General features: G+C 37.8%; 1 protein-coding gene across 1 annotated transcript in view; it reads right to left on the bottom strand.

Moving 5' to 3' along the window:
• Positions 1–23178, bottom strand: part of LOC126419508 (SANT and BTB domain regulator of class switch recombination-like) — a 130241-nt gene that overhangs the window by 24353 nt on the left and 82710 nt on the right. The window contains exon 8 of the mRNA XM_050086698.1: positions 13534–13674. Within this exon, the coding sequence (XP_049942655.1) occupies positions 13534–13674 (141 nt within the window). The remainder of the gene's footprint in view (positions 1–13533; positions 13675–23178) is intronic.

The following is a 23178-nucleotide window of genomic DNA, read 5'->3' on the forward strand; positions in this document are numbered from 1 at the left end:
TCTTACTGAAATAAGTTAGGCTCGAAGCCAAGCTGCAAACCTGATCACTGATTTCTCTTCCAATCCATTTATACAGAAAGTACCCTTAAACTGATGTGAACACTAGGGCATTTTTTTTATATCTCGTCTTTGGTTTACACCAGGGATGCACAGACCATGGCCCACATATCGCATGCAGCCCACCACTGATCTGATAGTGGCCCACACCTCACTATTCATTCTTGTAAATTTTTTCATTTTTTTTACTCATCTTTTATTCCATCCTGAAATGGAAAGAGTGGGTCCTTGTATAACTTATTTCTTTTGAGCCCAGTCTAGCTGGCACTGGGGCAGGGGGATCCCAAATTAGAGTAATAAGTTGTCTCAAGGCACAATAGTCACAGTAAGAGGTTGTGGCCTGCAGTATTTACGAGTCTGTTCACCCCTAGTTTACCCAGTTCCTCTGTGACACCATGCAGCTGTCTCAATAATTTGATCAGTCTATGATTGCAACTCAGAGTTCCTCAAGATTTGCAAAGCATTTACCAGAAATATATTTCTTCAATGCATGGAAGAATTATTGCAGTTCATTTATGTGTCCCCAATTTCTCTAAGCCTAAAAACATCTTTTCTCCCTTCTAAAATATTCAGTATCAGTACTGGTCACTGATTGCATCATCTACATATACACTCTGCAAACCACTGTGAAGTGCATGGCAGATAACTGTACACATAATATTTTCTTAGACACAATGATAGAAAATATTTTACTCATTACTTGGTATTGGCTACCAATGGCAAAAATCAGAACTATAAACAGAAAAGAAATGAATATAACAATATTGTGAAAGGAATAGTTGCTACTCACCATATATCAGAGATGCCGAGTTGCAGACTCTGCATCTCCGCTATATGGTGAGTAGCAACTACCCTTTTCATAATATTGGTACATTCCATCTTGGATTTTCCATTGTGTGAAAAGAAAATAATATCTAGTTTTCTTCACCAATTTACAAAAATAAAAGAAAAAACAAAAATTAAGTTTCATACTGACTGAAGTAGTGCAAGATGATCACTACATAATGCTCTGTAAGACTGGATAAAATGGAGGGAGCTCAGGATATATGAGGTCTTTTACCCTACTCCTTTTGCATTGATGCATGACATTTGATTAGGAATTCCCTTTTAATTAAAAGATATTTTTAACAGGAAGTTTGTAATCAATGAAAGTATTTACAAAAAAACTGTCCTAAATGGTTTAAAAACAAATTGTCTATAAAATGTGTTAAATATCAAAATGACTTGCTAAAAACTCAAGGTAAAAAGAAGTTACTGAGCAATACCAAGCACCATTTTGCGACAGCATCGTGGTACCCTGTTAATGGCATTTTTGTTCCTTAGTTATTTTTTGTTTTGTAACATCAGCATTTTTTAAATTATTTTTCTTGAGAGCATCAAATAAACAACTGAAATTTAAAGGGTTCTGAATAATATGATTTTGACATAATCAAAATTTTATGTTATTTGGATTATGAGAGAGACATGCTCAACAACAGTATTTAAAAAATTAATTCTTTTTGTTTAAAAACAACATTACGTACAATAGCTGTAACTTTTTTTCTAAATTGAGTACATACACTCCTCTGAAAATTGGTAACTTTTTCTAGTTGATATTTTAGGATGTTCAATAACAGCAAGCATTTGAGGAATGGGAACCAGGCTGATATCCTCTCATAATGTCAAACAGAAAGATTGGGATACAATACTTGGATCATTCTCATGATGACTATGTGAAACACCTTGTCACCAATACAGAAGGAACAAAGACAGTTGGCTTGCATACAGACCCTGGATGCCCAAGTGGAAGACCAAGAACACTGTATGCAAAGTGCCAGCCATTGAGATACAGCCTGGGAGTCTTGGTATGTCTTTTTATTCCTGTATGGAAAGTGGGACTACCAGAAAAGGTGTTACATCATTACTTTTGGCAGTAGCTTATGCTTTCACAGCACTCACCAAATCTGAGAGGACCACTCTACAACTGAGAAAGAGTGCCTTGCAGTTGTTTGTGCTACCAACAAGTTTTGGCCATATTTATTTGGCAAGTTCTCTATGCTGGCTGACTAGTTTGAAGGATCTGTCAGGTTGACTTGTGATACAGTTACTGAGGCATCAGGAGTACAATGTCATAGGGGTATACAAAAATTGAGGAAATGTAAGGAAACAGACTGCCTTTCAAAGAAATCTTTAGCAGAACACAGCAGTGTGGATGAAATCTCAGTTATTGGTGTATTAAATATCATTGCTGTATTAAATGACCTCACTGCTGAACAGAGGGGAGATCAAGTATTGTTGAAAACCATAGAACCTTGAAGAATGAGGAACAAACCAAAGGAGAATTCCAATTAATAAGCAGAACACTGCATATGAGGAACTATGGTCTGATGGGGTGGATATGGTTGGTTGCTCCTCATTAGACCTCATCTACAGCTAGCAATCCTGAAGTTTTCCCATAACTCTCCAATATCTGATCACCTGAGATTCATGAAAACTCTAGCCAGAATACAACACAGGTATCCCTGACCAGGGTCCCTTCTCCGTCTCCACCATAAATCTTATGTTTCGATGGAAACTGCTCATTTCTGTCACGCAGATTAAAACCATATTGTCAGCATATCTGAAAAAGCAGGATGGGCAGAAGGTACCACTATTCAATGCTCATTCTTCAAAATCCTCCATGAAAAAATTAGCTATGGCTGGTGAACCCGTGGTGGTTGTGTTACTTATTTCATATAATTTCCACTGCACAAAAAATACTCAGTCTTTGGGATGCTCAGAATAATTTTAAGATATCAGGAGAGAGATTGCACCCAATAGTCTTAATGTTTCTTCTATTGGCACTTTTGTAAACAGGGAGACCCACATGAAGACTGATCATGATTTCACTTGGGCCTATCATAATCTTCTTGATTAGATACACAGGAATGTGAGAATCTTTATATGGTGCCCAGAGTGGCTGACTGTAAGTGCCAGTAATTTAGATAAATACTTTGCCACCTGATCTGAATGTGGGAGAGCAGATAGCACTCATCCCATGTGGAGTTACTGGTCCTCCATTGGGCACTTCCCCAAGTGGCAGATAGGGGAACATTATCCAGATATGGACGATACCAGGGAAATAAAATACCTGGGGCAGACCAAAACCAGCAGGTATGGGGGCCAATGGCTTGGAAGGTATGGGGGCCAATGGCTTGGAAGGAAGGCACAGGAGCCTGGATCTGCAAAGGCTAAGGATGTTCCCCTGAAAATGGAACCAGCTACCTGGTGTACTGTAAGGTGCAACCCCTCAAATGGTTGGGTGGAAGATTAACAATCTTCCCCTGCAAAAATCACTTCTTGTGAATGCTAACAAAGGAATAAGCCAGACACATATTTTGATGCAAACAAAAGAAGGATAAGAGATATATACATAGGAACAAAAAATGTGCAGAGCCTATACAAAGCTGGAGCCTTATGGCAGCTGCTAATTCAAGTAAGTACCTATGGTATAAAACTATTGGCTCTCCAGGAAATTAGGTGGAAGGGAAGTGACATAATGGACTCAGGAAATTCCACTATCTTCTATAATGGCAGGGGGACAAATACCTTTGGTACAGCTTTTGTGGTCAATAAAGGACTGACACATGCTGTAATGTGCTTTGAACCAATGAATGGATGTCCATATTAAGATTAAGGGGAAAATTTTTCAACATACAAGTTATTAATATTCATGCACCCACAGAGGAAGCAGATGAACAACAGAAGGAAATGTTTCATAGCACGATAGAGCAGTCAAATGATCAGGCTCCTAAACATGATGATAAGATCCTAATATAAAACTTGAATGCAAAAATAGGAAAAGAAGAGGCTTATCAGCCAACTATAGGAAGACATAGCCTCCATGAAATATCAAATGACAATGGAGTTAGGGTCGTAGATTTTGCTATAAGTAAAAACATGACTATCAGCATAACATATTTTCCACACAAAAAGATACACAAGGAAACGGATGTCACCAGATCGACAAACTAGAAATCAGTTAGACCATATATTGATTGATCAGAGGCACAGATCAGACACAATGGATTCTAGGAGCCAACACGGAGCTGACTGCAATTCAGACCATCATCTAGCGAGGATTAAGTACAGGCAAAGGATCTCATTATTGAGTAAATTGAAAGGCCACAAACAGAAGAGTTATGACATTAGGAAAGAGAAGTTAGAAGAAATACGGAGAGCATATCCGACAAAAATAGAAGAGGGCATTAAGAACGATACCGACACATCAAATGAACATATAGAAATAACGTGGAAATAATGTAAGACTGCAATCCTTGAACCAGCTGGGGAGGTTTTGGAATACGTAAGGGCTCAAAGGAATGCAGATTGGTTTGATGAAGAATGTATGAGTAGAACTGAGGAATGTAACATAGCACAAATGGAATTATTTCAGAGAAGCACTAGAGCAAATCTGAATGAATATAATGAGAAGCACTGTGTAGCTAACAGGGTTGCAGAAAGAAGAAAAGAGCACTAGAAAGAAAAAAATTGGAAGAAATTGAACAGCTAGCAGAAGAGAAGCAAGTACGTGAAATGTACCAAAAGATTAAAAAAAGGAAAGGCTGGGTTTCAAGCCAGAACAAATATGTGTAGAAATAAATAAGGGGATTGGATAGGGGAGAGTAATCAAATACTTGACAGATGGGCAGAATACTTCCATGAGTTGCTGAATCCAGACGTAGAAGGATTAGAACAAGAAGAAATGGTGGAAATAACTTCTTATGGACCAGAGGTCTTAACACCAGAACTCACACTGGAGGAAGTGATACAAGCCATTAAGACCTTAAAAAATAATAAGGCACCTGGAGAAGATCAAATCCAGGCAGAACTTCTCAAATATGGTGGGGAAGCAGTGTGGAAAGCAATACATAAAGTAATACTGAGTGTCTGGCAGGAGGAGAGCGTGCCAAAGGAGTGGAAAATGGCTATTATGTGCCCCGTACATAACAAAGGAGATAAATTAAACTGCCAGAATTACCTAGGAATATTCCTGCTAAATACTACATATAAAGTGTTTTCCAAGGTTCTAACTAGGTGGCTTACTCCCTATGTGGAAGAGAGAATTGAAGATCATCAGAGTGGCTCTAGAAGAAATAGGTCAACAACTGACCAAATATTCACATTACGCATACTACTTGAAAAATGTTATGAACATCAAATAAACATACACCACCTTTATACCAATTTAAAAAAAGCCTATGATGGTATCTCAAGAGTGGCATTGCGGAATGTGATGGAAGAGGCTGGAATACCTAAGAAGCTCATTAAACTTTCTATGTTGGTCCTCAGTGAAACCAACTGTAAAGTAATAATACAGGGCGACATCTCTAGAGAAGTGGAAGTGAAGAAGGGTCTGAGACAGGGTGACAGTACCTCCTCACTGCTATTCAACCTCTGCCTAGAAAAAGTCATAAGTCAGATACAGTTAAATAGAGGAGGAACAATTTTTAACTGTTCACTGCAGTACATAGCCTACACAGATGATGTTGCATTACTCGCACGAAACACTGCTGTGCTGGCTGATGGCTATCAACAACTGGAAAGAGGTACAAGGGAACTTGGCCTGATAGTCAATGTCAAGAATACTAAATATATGGCAATAACCAACCAGTGAAACCTACCAAATCCACAGGATAGCAAAAGGAGTTTGAAAGGGTGAGAGACTTCAAGTACCTCGGATCAAGTATAACAGAGACAAATGACATCAGCAGCAAGGTGAAAGCTAGAACAGCAACAGGCAATAGATGCTAAATAGGTGCTACTTAGCCACACTATCCATACTTAGGAGCTCACTTCTATCATGAAAATCAAAAATCCTCAGTTTCAAAACAATTATAAGACCAGTTGCTATGTTTGGTGCTGAGATGTGGACCATGGCTGCAAATGAGGAAAGGATCCTTAGCATTTGGCAGAGAAAGGTTCTGCATAAAATATACAGCCCAATAAATGATCAATAAGGTTGGCACATCCATACGAATGCAAAATTAGAACAACTTTTCGAAGAACCTGACATTGTCCCAACCGTTAAAATAAGAACACTGCAATGGGCAGGACATATGGTAAGGTTGGAGGAAGATAGAACATGTAAGAAGATTTTTGATAGCTGGAGGCAGATGATGCAGATGGAAGGGACATTCCAGAAAGAAATGGAATTGAAGAAGACATGAAAAAGCTAGGTTCAAGGATGGAGATGGAAAGCCATGGACCAGATAGAATGGCAGGATATTGTGATGAAGACCAAGGCCCGTCAAGGGCTGTGGAGCTGAGGAGTAAGTAAGGTAGGATTCACAATTGGTCTAAGTGATAATCCATCTTTGGATATTTTAGGCAGACCATGCAACCTGGATAAGATAGTTGCTCTCAGCCTCAAACCCTTCACAGGTTCATTACAGAGGCAATAGGTGTGTAATAGCTCCCTTGTCTGCCTGCTTACTGCTGAAGCTCATGTCTCATTTAAGAATCTGGTGAGTCCAATGACTGATCACAGCCTATTAAATAAACACAAGATTATGTTTGAACATATGAGAATTGTGGCCTCTGCTTTGAACTTCGAACTGTTGGGAGAATCAGTGGAAATTAAACTCCGTAATAACAACTTCAATAGAGACACAAATTATGCACTTAGTGATGCATGGAGGTGTGCACTTGATAAATAAATAGCACACAGGAAGATTTCTCATAGTCTACCACCCAGTGTGAGTGATGGCACTGCAAACAGTGCTGGATAGAGTACAGAAACATAATCTATGGACGTAGAAGGTGCCACCTTAATAGGTGCCATCTCCATGATGTCATCAAGATGTAATCCAGCCAATCACATGGAGTCCTTTAGATATAAGTGGAAGCCTCACCAGTTTCATGGCAGTCAGACATAGCCCCTGATGGTGACGGTCACTAAAAGCTTAGGATTTTATCCAAATTTTATGCAGCAATCTTACCAAGAACTTTTTATCTGCTGATAAGTAAAGACTAGGGGATGTGGATATAACTGCAGAGTACTAGCTTTCCATTTTAGCATTTTCAAAAAGTTCAGGAGACAATAAAAAACTTTGAGTTTTGCTGATGACATTGTGCAGCTCATGTGAAAGAGAAATGTGGAAGGGGAAATGGGTAGATCAAAAGCTAATGAGGAAGCACTGAATCTAATTCAGGAAAAAAAAAAAATGTGACGCAATTTGACTACAAGAAGGGATCAATTGATAGGCCACATCCTGAGGCATGAAGGAATCATGAGTTGACAATGTAGGGGTAATAATATAATGGGAGACCACAGGATGAATGCAGTAAGCAGTTTCTAATGCATAAGTTATTTAGAGATGAAGGGACTTGCACTGTATAGAATAGCATGGACAGCTACAGCAAACCAATCTTCAGAATGAAGACTGCCACAACAACATATATACTGTAAGGGAATCATTCAGAAAGTAAAAAATAGATTGGACAAAAAAGCATCACAACCAGTACCACAGGAATATTGTTCAACACCACATAGATTATGTTGCTATGAGTCACATGGCAAGGGAATGCAGATGACTTAATACACGGTACACTAACTGCAACAATATTGAAAATCCTATTTTATTTACAGTTATAAATGTTTATACGATTCTTCCGTAATTCACACAGTAATAATTCAGCATATACATGTCACAATATCACTGAATAAAATAATTTTATTCTTATAATTACAAAAATAAAACTTGACAATAGTAAGTTAACAAAGAAATGTCAAAAAGAACAAACAGAACATGGTAAAATTAGGATAGTAGACAAAAGAACAATATACACATATTTAATTATTATCAAAAGCTGATGCTGCGCACACTGCCATGCGGTGCTACATCTACATCTATACTCCACAAGCCAGCTTACAGTTTGTGCTAGAGGGTACTTTGTGCTCCACTGTCACTTCCTGGTTTTCCTGTTCCAGTTATGGAGCGGACATATGTGCAGGTATCTATAACACACCCTTCAGCCTGCTGTGGTGTAAACTGCTTTAGTGCCTGGTACTTTCTGAGGGCTAATTTGCTAAGTGAGGGTGACACTGGGGTTGAGTGACCAGTCCAACTGCTGGGCTGGTTTGAAGTCACTGATGTGGAGCCCCAGGTTTCCTGCCATTGTGCAGGGGTGTCTGGTGTGAGCAAATGAGTAACAGTGGGCACTCTATAGCAGTCCTTAGCATCACATGCAAGTCTATTTTAAGGTCCTTCTGGATGAAATCTTTCTGGTTTCTATAGTGGGATGCTGGTGAAGGGCATAGTGTAGAGATTTGGAATTTGAATTGTTGCAGCAAAAATAGCAATTATGGTTCAACTGGCGACTATTGTGCTGAAAAAACTCTGATAGCAGAAGTAATATCTCTCCATGGAGGATGAGGAGCTTATTGTCTAAAATCCCATTGACAACAGCATCATTAGAGACAGAAAAGAAGCTCAGATTAGGGAAGTATGGGGAAGGAAAACTGCTATGCCCTTTCAAACGAACCATCCTGGCATTTGTCTGAAGTGACATAGAGAAATTGCAGAAAACTTAAATCAGGATGGCTGGATGCAGGTTTGAACCAATGCGAGTCCAGTGTGCTAAGCACTGCATCACCTTGCTCGGTGTCTCCCAATACCCGTTCCCATTATTCATGCTCAGTGTTGGTTTGAAAGCAGTGCAGGGGCCCAGTAAGATCAATGGCAGCAAGGTTGGCTCAAATTTCCACTCTCGATCCATAGTGATGTGAGCTAGACAGGTGAAACGGGAAATTCAAGTTGCCAAAAATATTATTAGTGTTGTTTCCACTAAAATGCCACTGATTGGCATTGCCTTCACCTGGGAGTATCTGTCAATAGCTATAAATATATGTTGATACCCTTTTGATGGTGGAAGCAGGCCCACAATATCTATGTTTATGTGCGAGAAATGGCCTGTTGCTTCTGGAAATTCTCACACTGGCTTTGTATATGTCTGCCAGCTTTGCACTGTTGACATGCTATGCATGTTCTTGACCACTGGCGACACTCTTTTTTAATGTGAGGTCACATGTTTTCTCTGTCATTTGGTTAATGGTGGCTTTTTTGCTGGGATGGGTAAGGCTTTGAACACTGTCAAATACTGCTTTATGTAGCACTACAGGTACAAATGGTCTAGGAGAGAGCTGAGATATATTATACCAAATAATGTCTTTGGTACCTACTAATTGCATTTGAGTTGGATGGCAGTTGAATTGCTTTGCAAAGCTTCTGTGCTGTTTGTCTGTGGCTTGCACTGCACAGAACTGATTGTAGTTAATTGTACAAGCGATAGCACCAATCTTGAGAACAAATCAGCAATTACATATTCCGCCCATCTTGTATATCTTGCATCTGTCATAAATTTACCAATGAACTAATACTGGCAAAACTGTCATGGAGAACAAAGCTCCTTCAGTCTCTTAAAAGTGAATGTAATTGGGTTATGGTCTGTATAGACTACAATGGTCTGGTTTCAGCATAAGGATGGAGAAAAAATCTAAAACACTTCTCAGCATATTGATGGGGAGCCATACCGACAGCATTCTGGCTAGCATCTACCACCACACTTAATGGTACACTATGTACAGGGGACACAAGAGAACTGTTTTTCTGGCTTTTACCTTTTCAAAGGTGTGTTGCGCCTCTGGCATCCATGGTAGTGGACATCAGCCCATGGTGGTGTTACCTGCCAGTGCTGCTGTCAACCGTGCCTATGTCTCCACTGCTCCCAGCAGGAGTTTGTGGTAGAAGTTAATTATTCACAGAAATCTTCTTAACTGCTGAAAATCTGTTGGATGTGGGATGTTTTTAAGGACCTTTATCTTATTTTCTGGCGGACAAATACTGATTACAGAAACTGTATGGCCAAGGAATGTTACTTGGTTTTGTAACTGAACACATTTTGTTTCATTTACTATCAAACTGTATTTTCGTATCATGTCAGACATTGCATTAAGGTGTTTCTCATGTAATGCTGCTGCATGAAAACTACCAAAGTATCATCTAGATACACAAAACAAAAATAAATTTCCCATAGCACCTCATCTACAAAATGCTGCTATGACTGGGCAGAATTTTTTTACACCAAAAGAGTCATTATCACTGAAGTCTTGAGAATGTCTTCTTCTGCCACAAGAAATTGGTTATAAGCACTTTTACAGTGAGTCACACTAACAAATCGTAGCACTGGCTAATACATTCATGGAGACCCTTACATTAGGGCCTGGATGGCAGTCAGAGACATCTTGTCTTCTTCTTCTTCTTCTTCTTCTTCTTTACATATACTGGTGCTACGCATGTCAGATGTTTGTATGATACCTGTTTGTAACATTTCCTCAAATTCTGCTTCTGCCATGAAAAAAGTATTTGGTGCCAATCTCAGTGGCCATTGAGGGACCGGTTAGCCGTGTGTTGTCTTAATATGGCACACTGTGCTGTGCAATACTTAATCTAAGTGGCTGATAACTTCCTGTCTGCCCTCTGGTATAACAAAATTACAGAGTGAAATGATGATATCCGTACGACTTTTGCCCTCATTACCTGTGACCATCTCACAACCCATCTTGACTTATACCATATGGAGATTTATTCAAGTCCTCAGTGTTGAATTAAATCTGCATCCAATGGTGGCTCAATAATATTTGCTAGTATGAACCTCCATTTGGACTTCTGACTGAAACCCAGATCAACTGTTGCTTCACATTCGCCGTATGTTGTTGCAGTAAAGTGGTAAGGTGAGCGCCGGCCGCGGTGGTCTAGCGGTTCTAGGCGCGCAGTCTGGAACCGCACGACTGCTACGGTCGCAGGTTCGAATCCTGCCTCGGGCATGGATGTGTGTGATGTCCTCAGGTTAGTTAGGTTTAAGTAGTTCTAAGTTCTAGGGGACTGATGACCGCAGATGTTAAGTCCCATAGTGCTCAGAGCCATTTGAACCATTTTTTTTTTTTGGTAAGGTGAGCCTATTGGTGTCTATATATTTGCATATTTACATCTCAACCTAAGCCGATAATGTAGCAATAGTTTGCTTGCACAATAACGTAAACAAAAATGGTTGATTCAGTGCATGTGTGACCACGGTCAATTTATCACTGATAATTGCAGCAATTTTGAGTGCTGTGTCTTGGTTAGTTTTGGTTATGTCATTGCCAGTGCTTTCAGAAAAAATAATGGCTCCTTTGTTTATGAGCTGGCACTTTAGTGAAACAGTGTGACTTTCAATACCTACTGAAAGCCATGTATATTGTTTGTGAATGCGCATGGAGATGTGCAGATTGCGAACTGACCACTAAAATGCCTGTGGTAACAGCACATTGGGTAATTTTGTTTCCCTTGTGCCATATGGCCATCAGTTCTGAGTTCTGTTCTGCTGGTGGAATGAGTGACTATCTTTTTTAATTTGACTGGTGCAGGTGCACTTGTTTACTGTCAGTGTTCATTTGACATTTCAGATTTTGGAGCTGTTCATTAATGTTTGTTTGCTGTTCATGTCGTACAGCAGCGGTCTTACCCAAGCTGACAGTGTTAATTGCTTGAGTCACCGCCAGTGTGTTTGCCTGTTCCATCATAGCTTGAACTTTGTTTGCTACTGATACTAAAGACTTAATATCACTTTTCTGACATACTGCCACAGCTATTTTGTGTTAGTGAAAAATGATGCAGCATTGCATCCGAATTGCTTCTTCCTTGATGATCTTTCTTAAGTGATGCCATATTTCTGACAGTGTTGTATCACTGACATGTTTGAACAGGAATACTTGTTGCATGTGTTGGTTTACTGATTTACACATTTGGCTGAAAAAGGTGTCCCTCAAGTGGAGATATTACTGTTGCAAGGGTGGTTTAAGTATAATGTCTGAAACCATTGTGACTGCTTGGGCATCTAAAACATTAACTGCCACAATATCACTAATAACATCTTTTGCATGAACGGCATGTCTAACAGTTCAAACCACAGTTCTGTTTCCTCTGGTAAGAATTTCAGAATTTGTACTTCTACTCACAGTATGGGAACTACACTGGCTTTGGTGGGCAAATTGTTTATCATATTTGTAGTCTGTCTTGTCGTTTGTGGGAATAACTTAACATAGAATGAAATTTTTCACTCTACAGCGGAGTGTGCACTGATATGAAACTTCCTGGCAGATTAAAACTGTGTGGCGGACCGCGACTCAAACTCGGGACCTTTGCCCTTCACGGGCAAGTGCTCTACCAACTGAGCTACCCAAGCATGACTCACGCCCCGTCCTCACAGCTTTAATTCCGCCAGTACCCCATCTCCAACATTCCAAACTTTACAGAAGCTCTCCTGCGAACCTTGCAGAACTAGCACTCCTGAAAGAAAGGATATTGGGGAGACATGGCTTAGCCACAGCCTGGGGGTAGTTTCTAGAATGAAATTTTTCACTCTACAGCAGAGTGTGTGCTGATATGAAACTTCCTGGCAGATTAAAACTGTGTGCCGGACCGAGACTCGAACTCAGGACCTATGCCCTTCGCGGGCAAGTGCTCTACCGACTGAGCTACCCAAGCATGACTCACGCCCCATCCTCACAGCTTTAATTCCGCCAGTACCTCGTCTCCTACCTTCCAAACTTTACAGAAGCTCTCCTGCGAACCTTGCAGAACTAGCACTCCTGAAAGAAAGGATATTGCGGAGATATGGCTTAGCCACAGCCTGGGGGATGTTTCCAGAGCACTTGTCCACGAAAGGCAAAGGTCCCGAGTTCAAGTCTTGGTCTGGCACACAGTTTTAATCTGCCAGGAAGTTTCAACTTAATATAATTGAGTGTTTCAGTTTGAGTTTGGAGATCACTAATTTCCTTTTGCAGATCTTCTTGCAGAGCTGTCTTTCCATTTGAACCCATTTGAAGATATGACGCGAATTCACTGTTTGACTTTGTACATTACCTGGGGTTTCTTTGTTACTTTGTATTCCGTGGGTTACCAACTTATGGTATTCTTCCATACTACATGCAGTAATTATTTAGTAAGACACATGTAACTGAATATGCTTGTTTTATTCTTACTATTACAAAAAAAAAGAAGAAGATTTACATATTTAATCATTATCCAAAGTCATTGCTCCCCACATGTTCTATCCGTTCTAAGTTAATTGAGATTAATAGTTAATGCACGAGTATCAGTGGTAGTTAAAATAAACCAAGCACATGTTAAGAATTGGTGCATAATGTTCCATTGAGAGGTAACAAATATTCAAAAGAACAGTGTTATAGTTTATCTGTTTTTGCTGCCAAATTGAAAACTGCTTATCTGTATAATGAATTTGTGGAAAAGTAACTCTGATTGCTTTGTAGATCTCAAAGCAGTTTTAATGAAGTCTCATTAAAAAAAAAAATTTTTTTGTTTACTTTTGTTCACCTCACACATCTGATTGTAAAGTGACATACTGATGTATTCTTCAATTTATTTATTTATTCAAGAAAAATAATTGCCCTACCTGTTTCTTTCTTTTCCAGCTGCTGAGGGTCCCATATCTTGGACAGCAGTCCCTGTCTGGTTTGTTTAGGAGCCAGCTCAAGACCCTCCCACCAATGAGCTTCTCGATTGGCACTGCGTCCAGTCTCAAGGCAGTCTGGAACTGCCATCCTCTACACAGGTGTTGTTCAGTACTAGAAATATGTATTTTAACATCACAAAAATACCAGAACAGTTCTTACTTGTCCAGAGTGCAACTGAAATATTTGTACTGTGGGTTGATAAAATGTTTGTTTAAGTTGCGACACAAACTAATGGACTCAGTTCCTTTCCTACTCATTTAAAATATATAAAAAGATGCCTGTAGCAGTTTCTTCACGGGAAAAACCTACCACTCCTTCAAATCGCTGATTAGTAATTTCACTCTAAGATCTAAAATAAAGAACAATTTTGTGTAGCTATGCCTTTAGAAATAGTATTTAGGAGCACCTTCAAATTGTATGAAGTACGAAACATGCTCGCAGAATACAACTTAAAAATGTAGACAAAAGAAAACTTTAAAGATAGAGAACAAGATAGCTGTGTCAGTTCAGTTTCATATAAATACATCTACAGCACTATATACCTTTTTCCCAGAAATGTATACATATATTAGTCAGATAAAAATTATAATTCGGAATTATTCTCAAACACAAAAATCTCTTAATAAGAAAAGTTTGACATATATTTATCTTAAATTATATAATGCTTTCATGTGTGCATTTGCATGCAAACAGAAGGTTCACTAATATCTGCTGTTCACACCTATTATATCTTACAGCAACAGTACCACAATATAAAGCACAAAATTAATTTTCATGTAGATTTTACCTCTTTACCTGGTGCTGAGATTTGAATTCTGTATTTAGGTTTAAATGTCTTTAATTTGCTAAAAGAAATGAGAATCACTGCAAGTACAAAATAAAATTAAAAACATCTCTTAATGGCCACTTCTTCTTAAAAATATCTGATTGACTTAGATTCAAAGTCTGAAAATGCTTGATATCAAAATTACAAGAAATGATGTTAATTGTAAATATGCTTCTAGTCTTACAACACATAGGTGACTTACATACCTTGATGATTGTCTAAGAACTCGTGTAAATGCTAAGTAGGCAGTATTAGATGAAAAATAGCTATTTGGTACATACATGAGGAAGTAGCAGCCTGATTCATAGTAGAGTCATTGTATTATGTTAATTCAGTGTAGCACTTTACTGTTATATGAACAAATCACACAGAATTAATTATGAGGGGTGCATCTCTCTGTTTATGTAGACCTTAGCAGTTCTGTATCAGTGAAGATTCATCTTCATGGTGGGATTTACAGTAGTGATGAATAAATAAATGAAAAAACCATGTAGAAATGTTTTCTCCTGTTTCATAATATTAATAAATACATCTGGTTTGCTTCGTAGCTAGAAGTACATTGTTTTTAGTGTATGGTCCCAAACATGTTACCCTGCGTTGCATTATTATTGGTGAGAGCAGTTGTATTCTTATTTTGCAGTGACCTATGCAGTTAGTAACACATCCCTTGACACCACAACCTGTGCAAAGTAGGAACACATTAATATTGCACTGTTTAGTTTAGTTTATCTTGTATCCAACTGTGATTTGGATTCTCTGCTGAGCAACAGTAACACCGTTGAGTCTGAGATATTGAGGTTAGTAAGAACAACAGTAACACTGTTGAGTCTGAGATATTGAGGTTAGTAAGTAATGACAGCCCTTCATGGCTCCCCAGACAGCACAAGCAGGGAGTACAATGCACTTCTGCTCTGATGGAGTTCTGCACTTAAATATGTGCTCACAGTCATATACAGCCATTTGCCTGTTATCTCTTGAAGCCTTTGGACAGCATCATTACACTTCTTATACGCTTTTCGCTCTTCAGTATCAATTCTGGGCTGATTTTGTACACTTACAATATCATTGCTGTGATTTGACTCTTTTTCTAGTCAGCCATTCATTGCATGAACTCACGCGGAAACATTGCCAACTCGACCTCATATTTTAAGGACAAAATAGCACATTTGCAAGATATCAGCCCCAGCAGTTGATCTCGCATGAAAATTTGGGCCATACTTTTGAAAGTACCCAGTTATGACCTTCTGAAAATATGGATTTTAAACTCTGCATGAACCAGCTGGTTGTCACTCATTTGTCCCCATTGGAGCTGCCTAAGGCACGAATGTGAAATACTGTATAGCAGAGTGAGTCAGATGTTCATGTTCATAAGGTTGATGAACAAACATGCAATAATGCTTTGTTCATGGTGTCAAAGTACATGGTTTGTATTGTGTAGTTGTTGCCAGAGACCTCTTTGCTTTGAACACTTTTATGTTTCAATTCACAAATGCAGTGCAAATTAGTGAAATTAATTAGTTTGTCATTAAAGAAGTAGCATAGCACTGTTTAATTGTTAACATTACTGTTGTGTGTTATTTTCTTTGGTTGGAACAGCTGGCAATGTTAAACTGAAATAAATCTGCAGGAGTTTCACTATTTTTCAGTGTGATTGGAATGACTAAATAGTAAATTGAAAATCATTAACTCCATCTCATAATAATTCTTCAGTTGCTTTGATTTATTCATTTTGACTTTCAGGCATAATCAAACACATACATGTGTCAGACTGACATTAGGTACTCTTTTAATGTAAAACAATGAGTTCTTGAACAAAATTTCAAAACAATCAGCAGAAATGATGCCCTTCCACCTCCTCAACCCTTGCCATCAACATCCCGCAAATAGGAGGGCTCCGATTGTCACTCTACTGTGCAGCTCATTAGAATTAGACATTAGGTGGCTGCAGCAGAGTGGAGCGGTTCAACTGGAGCACTTGACATTCAAAAGCTGTACATTCAGAAGGTCATATTGCGTACTACCACAACTATGGTCCAAACTTTCACACAGGGTCAATTTCTGGGACTGATACCTTCCAAGTGAGCTTTCTTTTCTTTAAAATATGCTGTTTGTTCCACTGATCACCATGTCACTACACGTCAAGCAATACAGAACCTTTGCTACCAATGCCGACAGGCTAGTAAACTGATGATAAGGCTTACTGATACTAAAGTTTAGTTATTTGCATGTTCCATGGAGCACAATTGCATTTTCTCACTATGATGTGGAATGAATCAGTTTTACAATTACAGTAAATTTTCTCAGTGAAAAATATGGCAACTTACAGAATATTTACATGATGACTGCATTTTGCATACAGTGATTTATAGTTAACCATTTCCATCTCTCTCTCCCTCTACTAAGTTTCACAGGAGAGCCAATGTGAAGTTTAAAAGGTAGGAGATGAGGTACTGGCAAATGTAAAGCTGTGAGGACAGTTCATGAGTCATGCTTGGGTAGCTCAGTTAATAGAGCACTTCCCCGCAAAAGCGAAAGGTCCCGATTTCAAGTATCAGTCTGCCATACAGTTTTAATCTGCCAAAAAATTTCAATGTCATACTGTATCAAGTGCTTCTGTGTATCAAGAAATGTTGAACCTGTTTGAATGCAAGAATCATTTGCCCATATCTGCCATTCTGAATTCTTCAAAATAAATCTGCATGTGGCCTCAATATCCAAAGCTTTGTCTGTAAATGAAAGGCAACCACTATATACTCTAATAAACAATGTAAAAATGTTAGCCTGAGCAGCAATAGTTTAAAATGTGAATATAAGATGACCCTGTGTTTTTCAAATGATGAATTTTGGAAAAACCCCATGTTATAATTGGGTAAATACAATATTCAGCTCTGCATATTTAGGACTACTAGACCAATGATAAGTGCAGCACATGGTGAGGAAATAATAAATAGGGTGGAAACTTCAAAATTCTTAGATATTCATATTGATGAGAATTTAAACTGGAAAAAGTACATTCTGGAACACCTAAAACAACTTAGTTCAGCCATGTTTGCACTTAGAATCATTGCAAATCTTGGGGAGAGACAACTAAGTAAGTTGACATATATTGCATATATTCATTCAATGATGTCATATGGAATAACGTTCTGGGGTAGCTCATCTTTAAGAAAGAAAGTCTTCACCACTCAAAAGCATTCTGTAAGAGTAATACATGGGGCACGCCCACGAACATCTTGTATACATCTATTTAAAGTGTTAGTCATTCTGATTACAGCTGCACAGTATATTTATGCCCTCATGGAGTTTGTTGTAAATAATCCACTTCAATTCAAAAGGAACAATGATGAACATAATTACAATACCAAAAGGAAAAATGGCATTCATTACTCCACATTAAGGTTGTCTTAAGCACAAACATTAATATTGCACAACAGTGTTTCATTCTGACAGTGTGTTCATTCTGTAAATATTAGCTGTTCCAGTTTACTGCATTGTATTAACCTATTTCGACTATCTCCTGACAAATGATCAGGGTAGTAAGTATTATATTCAAATGTTTTATGTTTTTATGTTATACTTTCTGGCATGTTCCACACCCACGAGAATCTCATTTTTTAGGTCTATGGAACAAAAACTGAATCCAATCTTATCTAATCTCAGGCAATCATGCAGATACATTATTTCTTGATTTCCAAAAAGCATTTGACTCAGTACTACACCAACATTTATTGTCAAAAGTAGGATCATATGGAGTATAAAGTGTAATTTGTGACTGGATTGAGGACATTTTGGTAGGTAAGACACAGCATGTTATCTTGGATCCAGAGTCATCATCAGATGTATAAGTAACTTCGGGTGTGCCCCAGGGAAATGTGTTGTGACCCTTGCTGTTTATGTTGTACACTAATGACCTTGTAGACAATATTAATAGTAAAATCTAGATTTTTTCGAAAGATACAGTTATCTATAATGAAGTACTGTCTGAAAGAAGCTGCATCATAAACATTCAGTCAGATCTTCATAAGATTTCAAAGTAGTGCAGAGATTGGCATCTTGCTCTAAATGTTCAGAAATGTAATATTTTGCACTTCAAAAAATAAAAAAAACATATTATCCTATGACTATAATATAAATGAGTCACTACTGAAATTGGTCGACTCATACAAATACCTGGGTGTAACACTTTGTAGGGATAAGAAATGGAATTGTTTCAGTCATATGTAAAGCTGATGGTAGACTTTGGTTTATTGGTAGAATATTGTAGAAGTGCAGTGAGTCTACAAAGGGCATTGCTTACAAATCTCTTGTGTGACATGTTCTAGAATATTGCTCAAGTGTAGGGGACCCATATTAGATAGGACTAACAGGGGATATTGAACATACACAGAGAAGGACAGTACAAAAGATCACAGGTTTTGTTTAACCCATGGGAGAGTGTCACAGAGATACTGAACTGGAAGACTCTTGAAGATAGACATAAACTATCCTGGAAAAGTCTATTAACAAAGTTTCAAGAAATAGCTTTGAATTATGACTCTAGGAATATAATACAATCCCCAGTGTATTACTCAGATAGGAACATGAGCATAAGATCAGAATAACACTGCACACAGAGAGGCATTCAAAAAATCATTCCTATAGTGTTTCATACATGAATGGAACAGAGAGTACAGTGGGATATACCCTCTGCCATGCACCTCATGGTGGTTTGTTAGAGTACAGATGTAGTTGTTGTGTAAAAGGTTGTGAGTAGAAACTACTAACACACATCTGTAAGGTTCAGCATGTATCTGTATTTAAAAATGAATTTGCGATACATATGTAAAATGACTCGTTCGACATCATTATGATTTATTGTGTAAATAATCGATGGAACATGAAACTAACAAAATAACTACATAACTAATGTGAATTATCCTACAATATGATGTGATAATACATTAGCGACTGAAAGTAGTTAAAGTAAGTCAACATTTTGGCATTTTCATCTTCTTAATCTGATACTGTTCATAGTTCAAAAGTTGCAGAACTTAAGATGCCGAGATGATCTGTAAAATGTGACTTCCAGTTAAGGTTCTTTTCAATATAATCACCTAGAAATTCATTTAATATACTATTTCATTTATTGCTATAGCCTTATACATGATTTCTAATAACGTAGTCAGGCCTTGAAAAGTGCTGAATTGCATGTACTGTGTTTTATCCAAGTTCAATGACAGTCCATTTGCAGAGAAACAGTTATTATTTTCAAGAAAAAATTATTTAAATTTTCAAGTGTTTGAGGTTTTCCATTTGGTTTGATTACTGTATGTGCATTATCAGCAAAAAGCACTATGAGTGTGGTGCGTCTCCACAAAAGCAGTACACAGTGACTTCAGAGGATGCCACACAGAGGGCCGTCTCAGTGTGGTGCTGCACGTAGTATTGCCAGTTGCCTCCTAGATGGTGTACATACCAGGAACTACTTTATGCTCCCATTACAAAACATTCAAATAGCCCATTCTTCCACCAATATTTACTTCTGTCACCACGGAGCACACTGAAACCCTAAGCTATTTGATGTATCCACCACATTGACCACAGTTATACATTCATAAAGATTTAAATGAATGCATGCTAACACTTTGCCAGTTGCCTAAAGTTGACAACAGTTATTGGATAGTTCTCATCTGCAGACATCAATCAGCAACTAGTCCAATTATTTACCTACTTATAAATGGAACTTATAAATTCTCTAACTGCAGTCCATACAGAACTACAATTAGATTAGTTAGACATCTTTTACTATATCAGATTATATTAATTTTAGAACTTTTATGTAAGTGCCATGCCTTCTTAATGAACCAAAAACTGAGTATCATTTGAAGTACATTGTTTTAATAAATGATTGTTCTTGTTTTTCATGTGTTGCCCTAGTTATTCTTTTTTAGGTATATTGCCTGTGATGTGACCATGCCAAGTGTGCATGTAGGCCACTTTTTTATAGCTACAGAACTCTGTAGCTGGGTGTTCACTTCATGCTACATTTATGTCGGGCACCTAGGTTGTTGGTGAATGCAACAGTTTGCTTCTTGGATATGATGACAGATGATTTATATATAACAAGAACAAGGGTGGCTCAATACAGATCTCTGTGGCACACCTGTAATGATTATTCCCATTCTGAAGATGCTGTATCACTGTGTACACTGCTTGGGTTTATTGATGCGACGTTTTTCATCCTTTTGGACAGGTAGCATAAAAACCAGTTACCAGCAGGATCTCCAATACCATAATATTTCAACTCCCTCTAATAAAATAATTCTTGAGTTTCTCTAGGAGAATGTTGTTCATTTTTTATTTAATTCTTTTGACAGGTCAAAGAAAATACTAATTGACAGTATTTTCTGTAGGCTAGGTTGTAGATTGGAGAATGGTATGTTCTGTACAGAGACCCTTTTGAAATCTAAATTGTGACTAGTTATCTTACTATGAGAGATGTATGTTATGGTTCTTGCATACATAATTTTTTCCAATATCCTTCAGGAGAAGGTCAGTAAGGACACTGGCAAGTAATTGCATTTTATTACCTTTCTTTTACAGGGGTCTGACAAGAGCATGTTTCATCCCATCTGGAAATATAATGTGTGGCAATGATGCACCACATATGTGACTGAATATATTGCACATAAGTGTAGAACAGGATTTTCAGATTTTACTTGAGATAATATTAACTCCTTGAAAGTGTTTGCTTTTGAAGAAGTTAATTACATTCTTAAGAGTGTGGAGTAATCGTGATTTGACTGTATGTATTCTGTTGCATTCTCCCTTGAATCATTCATACCAATTTTCTGAACAACTTCCTGGAAGTGATAATGAAATAGAATGGCTTTCTGATGCCTATCATTTATTATTTTGTTGGTTCCTTTAACAATAAAGTCCTCATATCTTTAACTGGTTTCTCTCTTCACTATTGCCTGGACAGATTTAATTTTAGTACATGAATTATTATTTCAGACATTATATAGAGGTTTTTAAATCACTTTGCTCAAGATAGCACAGTGTTTCTTGTAGCATGAAACCAGTGCTGCTTCTCTGTTTATCCTAACCAATTCACACAATTTCCTTTTCCTTGATCACGACATTTTGATTTCTTGTGACATCCAAAGTTTCTTTTATTTCTTATTAGTGCCCTACTTCATAGTTTTCTTGGGAAAACAGCTGTTAAAAATTGCTAGAAATCCATCTGCAAATACTTTACATTCAGATTGGGCATCTGTCACATTATACACAACCCTCCAGTGCTTCCTGTAAGGTTGCCTTGAACTTTTCTCTTGTTTGTTCATTACTCTGTGTTTCATGATACCACTTCATTGTAGACAGGTATGTTATTATTGTCTATTGCTTGCTGTGCATCATTTATATCACTGTGAAAGTGCTCTCCTGTAAATAATACTGTCTGCTAGTGTGTTGCTTTCATGTGCACTTCTGGTGGGAAAATTTTAACAAAATTTAGATTAGCAATGGTAAGTAAATTTCCAGATCATTTCTTTTATCTGAATACTTCATGAACATTCGCCTACAATATCATTTGCTTTCTTTTATCTGCTACATGATGCAGAAATGGTTTGGTTTTTCAAAATAATAATTGAAAATTTTCCAGTGAGTATCTATGTGCTGCAGTAATTACAAGTAACTACTTCTAGTAGCAGCAATCTGTGTAGGAAGATCAATAAATAAAAACTGTAGTAATAGATGGTAGCCATCAGTCTCAGCTCATTATACACCCACAGGGAAGTCATATTATGTACTCCGTGAGTGGACCAAACAATCAAACTGAAGATTGAAATCGGAGCCCCCCAAGACACAGGCTGATTCAGAAATGAAATCCCAGAGGAACAAGAGGTAAATTTATTTTATAGGTGCCTCATAGAAAGACGTGAGGATACAGGATTCGTTACAGCATCCAGCTTAGACACTGAGTAATTGGTTTTACATTCATAAGCTGAAGACAATCATTGCTGGACATTAAAGGGAGATTTTTAATTTTAGTTTACTTCATGCTTATGTTCCAGCAGAGAAATTAGTGGAGGAAGGCAAACAGCTATTCATTTAAATTTTCTGAAAAACATACGACAACTGTTGAAATGATGATATCAAGATAAAAACAGGGGATTTTTAACATCCAAGTAGGGAAAGAACAAATATTCAGGCCAATTATTAGGCTGTATGGTAAGTAAATAGCTAGTAATGACAGCAAAATTAGATTAACCCTATTTGTAACATCTGGAAAATTGGTTATTGTATTCACTCTGTTCCCATGCAGAACATCCACACAAAACATTTCAAAAGCGGCAATGCAAATGGATCAGAGAAAATTAATCAAGCACAATGGTGGTAAGTTGGAACAGCTCATTGTGAACACAGTTAGTTTAATCTCGGAATGTCATGACATTGGAAGGAAGGAATTGTATGTACTTCTACATGAAAGGACATCAAATAGAGTACGCAAATTATAATATAACACTCCTAAAGTTGAGTTCTTTGCTGTTTCTGAATCTCTGATGTATCTGCTGCCTCTTGTTGTTCAGAGAGAGGTAGGCTGAGATCAATGAAAATTTATTATGGGGGAGTCTACAGTAGAGCAGATTTTCATTCTGAAACAAATCTTAGAAAAAAACACCTAAGCAACATCCGTAGCTTTTGTTGTTCTGTCGTCCTCAGTTTCATGTGATAAAAAGTATCTGACCACCCGTAAAAACATATGTTTTTCATATTA

Source organism: Schistocerca serialis, chromosome 9 (assembly GCF_023864345.2).
Source record: "Schistocerca serialis cubense isolate TAMUIC-IGC-003099 chromosome 9, iqSchSeri2.2, whole genome shotgun sequence".
Lineage (NCBI taxonomy): Eukaryota > Metazoa > Arthropoda > Insecta > Orthoptera > Acrididae > Schistocerca > Schistocerca serialis.